Below are 12,481 nucleotides of genomic sequence, written 5' to 3' on the forward strand. Positions count from 1 at the left end.
GGCCCGCGCCCCCTCCCTGCACCCCGCCCCTCACCCCTCGCCCCTCGCTTGGGGTCCGCGTCTGCGGCTGCGTCCCCCGAAAGACGAGGCTGCGCGGGGTTCCAGTCCGCAGGGAGACAGAAGGGCAAGCTCGCGCGCCGCTGCCGGAGCCCCCCAGCGCGGACACCCCGAGGGATGTGAGTGCGCCCCGAGCCCGAGGCCCGCGCTGCACGCCCCGACCCGCGGTGAGCGCCCAGACCGGGCCGGGAGCGGGGGCTCTCAGCACCCCCAGCCCAGCGGTGGGGTGCCACTTGGCGCGCCCCTCCCCCATGGTCAGGTAGGGCCTGCGCCCACCTGCGCCTCTCCATGCACCCTCAGGCCCCCGGGGCAGGGAGCCCCGCCCCCAGCACTTGACGCCCAGGCCCGGGTGGGGGGCATGGGGGTCGCCGCCCGAGGGCTGACCTTTTCTCCCGGCGGGATGCTGCGACGCTGGGCTCCCTGGCACAGGTTGCGGTGGCACTTGGGGCGCTGCAGGCCGACGCCCCTGGATTCGGGGGGAGGAAGGGGAGGGCCTGGAGCGCCCCGAGCTTGGTGGGGCCTAGCTACCCCCTGATGCCGCGTCTCCCCCAGGCCTGCGCCCCAAGGACCCGCTCGCCGCCCCTCCCCCAGGCCTGTCCGAGCTTGCCGCTCGCCGTCATGAAGGGTCTCTGCCTCGCGCTGCTGACCGCCCTGCTGTGCTCGGCGCCCGGTGAGTGGGGGCGTCTGCGGGGCGGGGGCGAGGGCGCTCGGGAGGGAGGCTGCGGCGGGGGCTTCCGATGGGAGCCGAGGCCGCGCCCGCGACCCCAGTCCGGCCCTCCCCTGGTCGGCCCCCTCTGCTCCCCACACGGTCCTTCTTGGCGCCTGAAGGCACTCTCCCCCCTCCGGGCCAGGACGAAGGCCTCACTCTCCAGGTGGCCGGCTGTGCGCTGGGACCAGCCTTCCCAAAGTGCCAAAGTCCTGTGCACCCCTGCTGGCTAGGAAGCCCTGAAAGCGGGGGTGGGGGGGTTGGTGGGGGGTGAGGTGGTCCCGAGGTGGGAGGGGGGGTCCCGAGGTGGGAGGTGGGAGTGGTGCCGCGAGAATTGCAGGGCGGGGTTCCCAGGGTCCCTGCGGGGCCCACCCCTGGGTATCCTGGTGGACGCAAGACTTCCCCCACCTCTGGTTGGGCCCCTGCAGCTGCTGCAGCAGGCAGGCCGGGCGGGTGAGGGCCACGGGTTTGGCGGCCCCTCTGCTCACGCCCCCCGCCTCTGTCCAGCTTATGGCCTGTGGTGCCAGGATTGCACGCTGACCACCAATTCCAGCCGCTGCACCCTCAAGAAGTGCTTGGCCACGGACACTGTGTGCGCTAGTATCCGCATCACCGACCCCAGCAGCAGTGAGTCAGGGCGGGCTGCCCTGGGCCTCCGGCCAGGGGCAGGGGGCACCCTTCCAGGCCCCTCGGTGACCCTTTCTGTGCAGTTGGGGGTGGCTCCTCGGCTGGCCTGGAGGGCCCCGGCTGGGCGCTGGGGACGTGGCGGAGGGCCCAGTGTGTCCTGCGGCCCAGCCCCCTTCTCTCCCAGGCAGGAAGGACCACTCCGTGAACAAGATGTGTGCCTCGTCCTGTGACTTCGTGAAGCGACACTTTTTCTCAGACTATGTGATGGGATTCATCAACTCGGGGATCCTGAAAGTGGATGTGGACTGCTGTGAGAAGGATTTGTGCAATGGGGTGTCGGGGGCTGGGGGTAGCCCCTGGGCCCTGGCTGGGGGGCTCCTGCTCAGCCTGGGGCCCGCCCTCCTCTGGGCTGGGCCCTGAGGTTCTCCCCTCCTGCAGGGCTTCTGAGTGTGTCCCCCAAGCCTACCCCTGCCCCCTCTCCAGCCTGGCCCGGCTGGGGCTGGGGCAGCCTGGGCTGGCCCCATACCTGTGGTTCTTGTCCCTCCCCAAGAGGAGGAGGTCCCCATCTCTCCAATAGCCCTGAGTCCCTGGCAGCAGGACAGGTGTCCAGGCAGAGGCCCAGGAAGAAGGCAGGGCTCGTCTCTGAGGGGCAGTGAGTCTGAGCCCCAGACCAGCAGCCTGGCCGGAAGGGCATCTTCTATGGAGAAATAAAGTCACCTCTGTGTCCTGAGGCTGGGATCTGAGCCTGGGCCCAGTGCAGGAGGGCTGGGTCGGGAGTAGGCGGTGGAGGCTGAGAGCGTTGGAGGGGGCTGGGCAGCAGTCACGTGAGACATGAGGCTCCAGTGCACAGGGTTCTGGGGCTGCGGGGCCACCGGCAGCCAGGGGACTCAGCCTGGTAAGGTTTGGGGGCATCTGGGGGGGCAGGGGGTTGAGATGAACAAGAGTCTGGGGAGGGGCCAGAAGGTGGAGGCGTCAGCACTGTGTGTGAGCACTGGGCACTCCTGAACACAGACTTACACTAGCACATGCAGAAATACACACAAACACAAATACACCCAGTGTGCACATAAGTACACACACCCCAGTATACACACCAGTGCACACACACTCACCACACCCAGAAACTCAGTGCACACATCCGGTGTACACTCCAGGATACATACCTCCCAGTGGATATACCCCCAGTGCATGCCCAAACCCAGTGACAGCCCAGTGCACACTGACAGTGTGTACACAAGGAAACCAATTTACACACCCCAATGTACACCCAAGGCACACACCTCCCAGTGAGCACCCCTTGTGTGCATGCACACACACATTCAGTACACATCCCCACTACACAGCACACACAGTGTGCACACCACCCCTGATGCACAGACCCAGTGCACACATTCAGTACAATCTAGTGCACACCCCAGCACACACAACCCCAAGCGTGCACACAGCCAGTGTACACAGATTCAATGCACACCCCCAGTGCATACCCTAATACAATACTTCCCAATGCACAGCCCAGCACACACACAAGCTCAGTGCACAGACTCACCACACAGCACACACAAACTGTGACACCCCTGGTGCACACACCCCAGCACACACTCCAGCACACACAACCCAAGTTTGCACACATTCAGTGTACACAGACTCAGTACACACACCCAGTGTGCACATTCAGTGCACAAGCCAGTGTACACACCCAGCAGTGTGTGCACACCCTATGCAAACATACACCGAGTGGACACAAACTCAATGCACACATCCCTAGAACAGACCTCACAACACCTCCCCATGCACACACTCAGAGCACACACATCCAGATCACACCCCCATTACACAGCACACCCAACACACACAGTGTGCACATCCCTGGTGCACATATACCCAGTGCATACTCACCCAGTGTGCACACTGTATGCACCCCAACATACAGCCCCAAATGTGCACACACACAGTGTGGACATGCAGTACACAAGTCAGGGTACACACCCATTGTCATGCATACACACACTCAGTGCACATACACCTGTGCACAAACTAGCATGTCTTTCCCAGTGCACGTCCCAATGTGCACACACAGTCACCACACCCAAACTTAGTGCACACACAGCTTTCACATCACCAAGGCATTCCAGGGCACACCCTGGCACACACACCTCCTCAGCATGCACATACATCCAGTACACATCATTCCAGTGGGCAGGCCCAGTGCATATCCCCTCAGCAACCCCTCAGTGACACAAACCCAGTGCCCACCCAATGCACACACTCAAAACACACCCCAGTGCACATGCACAACCCCAGTGTACACTCAGCACTGCCAGTCCACAGTGTGCACATATACACACCCAGCACACCCCCGTGCACACAGTGGACACACACATACCACCCAGCACACTCCAGTGTGCACACGCATCTGCACTGCCAGTATCATGCACACCTGTGTCTACACACTCACTCCCAGGCTCTCATGCATACACCCTCCACGTTGATGTCACACAGCACCAGCACACACACCCCACCGTCACACAGACAAGCACACACTGCTTGGGACTCACACACGCACACACATGCATGTGCGCACCCCAGCCCACACACACCCTTGGATGTCACAGAGCCTCACGTGTGTGTGCACTCACACGTGTCCGTGTGTAAGTCTCCTCCCGCTCTCCCTCTCAGACCCTGGGTGACCAGATTTGGGGCCTGCGCCCAGCAAGGATGAGTGGCTCAGCCTCTTAACTAGACCCCCGGCTCAAGTTGGGTGGAGCTTGGGCAGGGTCCCAAGGCCAGTCCTGGAAGGGGAGGTTGGAACAGGGCTGGAACGTGGAGGGGCGGGGAGGACCCCTGCAGGTGCGTTCCCTTGACCCCCCCTCTTCAGCGGGGCTTCCAGCACTCTCCCTGGGCGCTGGGGACGTGGCTGCCAGAGCCTCGTGCCTGCAGTGTCCCGGGCCTGCCCTGGGCCGTGGTCCAGTTGCTCTTCTCCCACACTCCGCTGCTGGCCCAGGCTGGGGCGCCGCTCGGACCCAGGGCCACACTGTCACCCATGCTCCTCAGAAAAGAAATGGTTCCTCTTGGCGCCAGCCTTGGGTGTCCTCTGCCAGAGCCTGGAGTGGGATTAGGGAGTGGGAGGGGCTGCAGTGTCTCACCTGAGACCAGTGTCACCTGCCTGCCGGTGGGAACACTGAGGGACTTCTCCTTAGAGGGCCTCCGTCCAGTCTTCTGTCTGCTCTGCAGCTCTGCAATGTACCCCCCTCAGTAAAGTGTGCTACCCTCGGCCTGTGTCCCGTGCTTTGGGGAGAGGAGGGCTGGGCCGTTCGTGGGGTGACCTGGAAGCTGCCACTCTCCCCGGGGGAGGAGGTGATGAGAAGCTGCGGGTTCAGAGGAGGCAGGAGGTTGGAGCCTGTGAAGACCCTTAGAAACAAGGCCCCAGGGCGTCTTGAGGGGACCAGACAGAAGGCGGACTGGCCATTCCCTCAGCTGGCGGAGTCAGCCGGTCTTGGTATGAATCTGTGTGTGGTTAATTTATTGCTTGAGAGAGGCCTTCAAAGATACAAAAAGGAGCAAACTTCTCCCATCTCCGTGAAAAGATAAAATTAGAAGTGAAAGCCCCCACACCCCCATCGTGGGGCAGCACCTCTGAGTCGGATCTGCTAACCCTGTGTCCCGTCCAGAGGCGACCCAGCTGGGTGCAGTGCCGGCCCAGCGCCTGCTGGAGGTGAAACTGCGCACTCCGCGGTGAGCACGGGTCACCTGCCAGCGGGGCTCTTTCTACTCCCTGGTCCACCGAGGGCATCTCCCCGGCCTGCACAGCCGGCTGGCCCTTGGTTTGCACTGTTGGCTGACTATTGCCCCAGTGAATGAAGCACACTTCACTTGGCTGTCCCTTACCAGCACCCCTAGGGCTTGGTCTCCATCACCCCGTCCTCCCGTCCTGATGGGCGTGAGCGACTGTGCAGGCGCTGCTCCCGGGAGGTGGGTGAGCAGCTCCCAGACAGTGTGAGACTGACCGGTGGTCACGGAGTGGACCCTGATGCGTGGCCGGTCAGAGGACGGTTCTCCCGGGCTGATTGACCTTGAGACATGGAGCAAAGCTGGAACAGCCTTAGCCTGCCCGGCGACAGGTCTGCCAGCTGCAGGCACTGCTGCCAGTCTGGAAGACACGGAAATTCCCGCTCTCACGTTCAGCTGCGGAAGCTTGGCGAGGTGGCGCGTCCTGGTCTCTGTCGAGCAGCCCTCTGTGTTTCCTCTGTGACCGTCTGGCCACACCTTTGCCCATCCTTCGGTTGGGATGTTTGTCTTTTTCTTGGGATTAAGCCCTCCGGTGTTAGGGACGTGGATCTTTCCCGTGTTACATGTGTTGTGCCGTCTGCTGCCTGTGATGTGTCTGCTGTCCGTCCATGCGTGTTTTAAATGTTGCTGTGGTGAAGTGTGTCTGGTTGTTCTTTTATGGGGTCTGGGCAACCCATCTCAGGAGATGCTTGTCAAGTCTCATATTATGAAAACAGTCTCCATTTCCTTCTAAACTTTTGACAGCTCTGGTCACTGCTTCCAGCTGTTCAGTCCACCTGGAGTTAGTTTACGATGGAGGAGGCAGTGCAGGTTTTTTCCAAGTTGAGGGCCAGTATTCTCACTGACACATACTAAATACCCCATCCTTCCTCCATCGATTAAAACGCCACCTTTATGATGCCACACACTCCCACATCTCCTCGGGATGTTTCTGCCCAGCCCTCATTGGACAGCCACCGCTCAGTTTTATTGCCAGTCAGTACCACACTGTTTGGCTGTAAGCAGCTTTACAGTATAGTCAATAACTAGTAAGGCAAGTACCGGAGTTTTCGCATATAAGGTACCCATGGAAATGTGTGCATGTGCATATGATGTGCATAGCATATGTAGGAAATTAATGCATCATGGGGTTACGAAGTTTGCAAAAAAACATTTAAGGCATGCATCATTTGAGTTAAAATACGGTACCTCCCCCCCGCAAGACTATTCTTCTTAAAAAGTCATTGTTACTTCTTTCAATGTATTCTTACATGTGAAAGGGCTTCCGCGTGTCCAGGCTCAGAACAAGACTCTTAAAGTTTGATTGCAAGGTCACGGGCATGCGACTGGGAAGGGTTGGTGTCTCTACTGTTTTGAGTTCCACTGAGAAACACGGTGCAGCCTGTCGAGTACTCAGCCCCTAAACAGCGCCCTTCCATGCAGTGTCAGTTTTCTTGTCATGGGGTCGCGTCATCCTCGATAGGTTTTTCTAGGTAGTTTATATCTTTTGTGATGACACTGTCAATGGAATTTCCCTCTTTTTTAAGTTGGACTGGTCCTTTCTGGTGTGGTGAGCTATTTGTAAATTTCTTGGCGGCATTCTTTCGTGTGGTTACCCCTCCCTCTCTCCTGCTTCCCTTTCAGCAGGTGGACCGGGGCGTGTGCTGCTGCTTCGAGGGTTGAGAGGGCCCACTGCCACGAAGTCCTCCCGTCCCGGGGTTTGCGTCCACCTCTGAACTCATTAGGTTACAGTCTCTGAGGCAAATCTCAGTACAGAAGCCAGCAGGAAGGGAAGCCTTCCAACCACTGTAGGCTAAGGGGTGGGAGGGAGGGAGGAGCAGGGGGAGGGAGACACTACCTTCAAATGAGGAGGGAAATTCTGTGGGTCACGGCATCCGGCCTGCCACCGGTACTGGGGCTGGCGCAGGACCGGGCACTTTCATCCCGCGGTGCTGGGGTCCGCACGAGTTGGGAGCTGACTTCATGGCAGCTATGGACGGCCACCAGCCCTGCGCAGTTACCACTCCTAGAAGGCCACCACCCCTGGATGGGAGGAGGAGGAGGAGAAGGAGAAAGAGGGGGTCGTGAGGGCGGAGGGTGAGTGGGTCGCATGCAGAGACTACCTGGCTTCCAGGGCAGAGCTCCTGAGAGGCGAGACCTCGGAGGGAGGTGGGTGAGGGTAGTCTGGGCGGGTGGGCCCCAGCCAGCCTCCGAGTCTCCACACCAGCATGGCCCACAAACAAGGGGCTGACTGCCCGCCTCCAGCCCGGTAAACAAGGTGAAGGCCGGCAACATCTGGGCACTTCGGGCAATGGCCGGGGACCTTCCAGGCCAAGGCGGGTTCCGGCAGGTGTCTGAGCAGACGGTCTTGTCCAGTTCATCCCCCATCCCACCCTGGGGATGGGGAGGGGGGTGCTGCACTAGGAAGACATGTGTGCTGCCCAGGTCAAATGGGGCTACAGTAAAGATGGTTATGGGGACGTGAGGGCCACTGTGTGTCCACTGGGCTCTTGGGTGCAGACCACGGAGGCCTCTGGGTGGGCTTCAGGAAAGGGGGTTAATGAAGGTTGTTGCTGGGAAGCTGCAGGAGCAGGCTGGGGGATGCCCCCAAGCTCCCTGCAGAGCGTCTACTGCCCCCTGGAGCCCCCTGCCCCTCCTGCCACCTGTGCTGGGGGCCGATGTGTGAGCCCCAGCTCACAGCTTTCTGCCAGTCTTGTCCGGAAGTCAGAGTCATACAGTGACGCCTAAAGGGCTGGGAGGCTCTGAAATGTGGCTTCTGAATTCGACAGTGGGCAAGTGTGGCTCACGTGCAGAGATCCCAAATGTCAAGGGGGTGGTTGGTAGGTTGCGGCAGCCACCAGTCACAGCGCAACCAGAGTGCGGTAGAGTGAGCAGCACTTATTCTCACACATGCTGTGGTCGTCAGGGGCCTCTGGGCCGGTTCTGACTCGCAGCAAGCCTTGAGCAACAGCACGCCATACAGCACCGGCCTCCGCCACCCTCCCAGTTGTCCCGTGATGCCCCTTGTTGCAGCCACGTGTCAGTCCATCTCATCGAAGGTCTCACTCTTCCTCGCTGACCATCTGCTTGCCCCAGCATGGTGTCCTCTGGGGACCAGTCCCTCTGGATAACACGTCCCAAGTAGGTGGATGAAGTCTCACCACCCTCCCTTCCAAGGAGCATTCCAGCCACATCTACCGGACAGATGTGTCCGTTCTTTGGCGGTCCACGGTATTTCCAGCATTCTTCGCCAACACCATAATTCAGAGGCATCATTACCCTTTGGTCTTCCTTATTCATGGTGCAGCCTCACATGCATATGAAGTTATTGATACTATTATGGTTTGGGTCAGGCACACTTTACTCCCCAAAGTGACATCTTTGCTTTTTAACACTCCAAAGACGTCTTTGGTTGCTGGTGTTCAGTGTGTGAGGTACGTTCTTGAACTGGTCTCTAAATTCAGGTGGGATGTAGTCAAGGTCATACTTTGACTCTTGTGGACTTGCTGTATTTCCTCCATCTTGGACATATGAGCACCTTTCGATGCAAAGTTTCCAAAATTCCCCGCTCAGCAGACACTCTTAGAGGGTCAAGGCCTGGGACCACATGACCCTCACATGAAGGTCTCTTGTCTAGTCTTTCCCAGCATTTACATTGTTCATTGTTGTCTCTGTTGCCTCAGGCCCTCGAACATCACCAAACAGTGACCTGCGTGTCTGTGGTAAGGGAATGGCATTTGTGCCAAACTGGTATTTGCCGTTGGCTCTGCAGGCTGGGTTCATTCCACGTAGACACTGTGTTCCTATTGTAATTAGATTTTCCAAGAAGAAAAGCCCTTTTCATCATCTAGTGATGGAACCATGCGTTTCCCTACTTGAATTCCAGCCAGTACAGCGAGTTCTTAGGAGCCCTGGGGGCTCAATGGTTAAGTGCTCAGTTACTACCAAAAGGTCGGGAGTTCAAACCCACACAGGGGCTCTGAGGGGAAAGCCCTTCTGATCTGCTTCTGAAGACGACTGCCAAGGAGACCCTATGGGGTAGTTTGCTCCATCATACAGGGTCACACAGGGTCACGCAGGGTGAGCCAGCGATCCGAGGCGTCTTTGGAAAACAACGGCTCTGGCAGTTTGTCTTAGGTTCAGGAATGGTCCTCACAGCTGGGGATGGAAACTGTGACCATGAATAGGGGCTGTTTCTTGGCAGCCCCTCTGGTGCCCGGGGCACATATCACGCTTACACACCCTGGACCCATCTCTGAGCGTGGCTCCAGTTCATGGCCGGCCTGCAGACAGACAGGGAGCTTTCCCACTCTCCCACGCTCTGGGCATAGTTCCCTAGGGTGGGCTTTGGGGTGTGGGCTGATCTCCCGGGGGGCTCTCACAGGGTCTTCTGCTCAGCAGGTCCGGGCACCCCCCACTCCCCGCAGGCCCAGTGGGTGCTGGGCCCCCTCACCTGCTTCTCCCAGAGCACCCCATCTGCCCAGCACTGTGTGCCTAGGCTGTGCACGAGGGGACAGACCTAGAGGTGTGCAGCACAGGAGAGGGCCGGCCCACCCTGCTCTTCTGTTACCTGTTCGCGTGTTGTCTGGGCCAAGGCCCGCACCCTCTCTGAGGCCCATCTCTGTGCCTGGGACGTGAGGCCGCATCCAGCTGATGGGCTTGGAGGGTTGGGGGATGGTGGAGGGTGAGTGTCAGGTTCCAGGCCGGCTCTGCTCATGGAGGAGAGGCTGAGGGCCCAGGCAGGGGGTGGGGAGGTGGGGTAACGCGTCTCCTGCGGCATCTCCTCCCTGGGCTTTGACGCTGGCCTCGCCCCTCCCCCAGACCCTTCCAGGCTTCTCCTGAAGCGCAGCCCCTCCTGGGACACGTCCTCCCCCCATGTCCTCAGGTCCCTGTACCCCAGCCTTCTGGGGACGATTCCTGCCTGGTCTGACAGGTCTGGATCCTGCCCCCGCCCGGGGCTCCTGGGGACAGGGACCTGAGTCCTCCCTCACGGGCCCCAGGTAACAGCCCCCACTGTAAGCACACAGCAGCACTGGCCACTGGGCCAACAGAACGGAACTGGGCGGACTCCCCAGCTCTCCCTGCACCCCTGATTCCACGAGACCGAAGTCCACTGCCACACTTCCAAGTAGTTCCAGGGCTTCATCCAGCATCTGTGGGCTAGAGTCCGGGGTTCCTGGGGTCTCGTACAGCAGGTGGGAGGAAAGGTGGCCTCCCCCTGAGGCAGGTAGGAAAGCAAAGTGGGTTCTGAAGGCCCTGCCCCCTTCCTGGCAGGCATGACGTAGGGGCAGCTTTGACGTCACCGTGCACTGGGGCTCCAAATGCAGGCTCCCAGGCCCGGCGTCCACGAATCCTGACAGAGGGGCCTGGGCTGCCCAGGAACGCATGCCATCCACAACCCGTAAGAAGCAGAGTGGCTACTGTCAGATCACTTCTGGGGACCAAGTGCCAGGTTCCAGCCTCTGGGACACATCAAGGAACAAGACAGAGGAGATGGCGGTGGCTAATGAGTGTAAGGCAGAGTGTGTGTGAGTGTGAGAATGTGAGTGTGAGAGACTGTGAATGTGTGCACAAGTGAGTGTGTGTGAATATGAGTATGAGAGACTGAGGGTGTGTGAGTATGTCTGCAAATGAGTGTGAGTGTGGTCAGGAGTGTGAGAATGTGAATGTGTGTGTGCAAGTGGGGGTGTGTGAACGTGAGTGTGAGGCTGAGTGTGTGTGAGTGTGACCCAGGGTGTGTGAGTGTGAATGGGTGTGTGAGAGTGTCACTTTGTGTGAATGTGAGACTGAGTGTGAGACTGTATGAGTGTGTATGTAATTGTGTGACAATGTGTAGGTCAGAGTGTGTGAGTGTAAGAGGGAATGTCTGTGCACACTTGTTTTAGTGTATGTATGACTGTGAGTACAAGTGTGTAAGAGTCAATGTGCTCACAAGTTGTGTGAATGTGTGCACATGGCTGTGTATGTGAGTGTGTATGAATATGCACATGAGGTGAAGGTGTGTCAATGTGTGTGTGAGTGATTGTGCACTCTGGGTCTGTGAGTGAGTGTACATGTGAGTGAGTGTGTGAGGGATTGTCAGTGTGCATGTGTGTGTATGAATATGCGTGCAAGGTGAAGGTGTGTCAGCATGTGTGTGCATGTGAGTGCGAGAGATTGCAAGTACGCATGTGAGTGGGTGTGTGTGCTATGCGTGCCTGGGAGGGGTGGTGGTGGAGGCAGGGAACATGACCACCTACATGAGGTCACGTGGGACACATGGCTAAGGGAGGGGGGCGTCCTGTGTGCCACCAACTGAGCTGTGGCTCAATGGAGAGGAGCAGCGAGCCTGGGGGCTGACCGCGGCAGTGGGCAGGGACAAGTGGACAGAAGCTTGTCTTGGGCTTGGGATGGGGCAGAGCTGTCCTGGGGCTTTGTCTCTGCAGCTGCCCCTGAAGGCTGTGCTGAATAACCGAACGCCATCAGCTCCGACTCCCGGCAACCCCAGCTGTGTGTCAGGGAACTGCGTTCCGTGGACCTCCAGGGACTGATTTACTGGCCCTGTTCAGAAGCCAGCACCGGGCCAGCTCTGCTGTGCCTGGGGGTGGAGGGGAGACTGGCACTCTTTGTAGGGGCAGGAGGAAGGGGCAGTGGGAGGGATGGTGGTGACACAGGTGGCGGTCACGGGACCCTCAGCAACAACGTCCAAGATTTCTGAGACCGCAAAGATGGGCTCAAGTTGAGCCAGTGTCCCAGGCCGCTGGGCAGCGTGGACAGCCTCGAGGTAAAACTGGAGACGGGTAGTTAAGCCGACTGGGTTACCAAGCTGTGTAGACAAAGCAGCTTCCCTGGAGTCACCGGGAATATGGGGACCGGCAAAATTCACTGCGGACCCAGCACATTTGGTTTCGGTTTGGGGGTTGGTGTCTGACATATGTGCTGCTGTCCAGGAAGCAAGCCAATTTCATTCTGGCATCCATAATTCTTCAGATTAAGCAGTAAACAACCCACTTAAAAATCCCAGTAATTGCTTTCTTAGTCACATTTTCATAGCTCAAAGCTGAGACCTGTGATATGACTCACAGTGTTCAAGCCAAGGAGTTGCTCCAGGGACAGGCTGACCTGAAGTAAATAGAGCCAGATGACTTAAGCATGTGTTTTCCTCCACAAACGTTTTCACTGGTGTAACCATATCAGCAGCATGGAGGCCGCAGCCCGGAGCGAAAGGTGGGTGCCTCTCGCTACACCGAGCTGTGGAGCCGGACCCGCATCCTTCTCAGAATCTCAGCAGCGGCCCAGCCTGTCACGGAGCGGCTCCCCATTCTGGGCTGAAGCTCCACTTGTGCG

The 12,481-nt window shown here is 58.8% G+C and overlaps 1 protein-coding gene across 1 annotated transcript in view; it reads left to right on the forward strand.

Moving 5' to 3' along the window:
• Positions 1–1,810, forward strand: part of LY6H (lymphocyte antigen 6 family member H) — a 3,240-nt gene extending 1,430 nt beyond the window's left edge. Inside the window, exons 3-6 of the mRNA XM_007956141.1 lie at positions 84–224; positions 610–727; positions 1,271–1,390; positions 1,575–1,810. Of these exons, the coding sequence (XP_007954332.1) occupies positions 84–224; positions 610–727; positions 1,271–1,390; positions 1,575–1,810 (615 nt within the window). The remainder of the gene's footprint in view (positions 1–83; positions 225–609; positions 728–1,270; positions 1,391–1,574) is intronic.
• Positions 1,811–12,481: the final 10,671 nt, after the last annotated feature.

Source organism: Orycteropus afer, unplaced genomic scaffold, assembly GCF_000298275.1.
Source record: "Orycteropus afer afer isolate SDZICR_OR568_19922 unplaced genomic scaffold, OryAfe1.0 scaffold00574, whole genome shotgun sequence".
NCBI classification, from domain to species: domain Eukaryota; kingdom Metazoa; phylum Chordata; class Mammalia; order Tubulidentata; family Orycteropodidae; genus Orycteropus; species Orycteropus afer.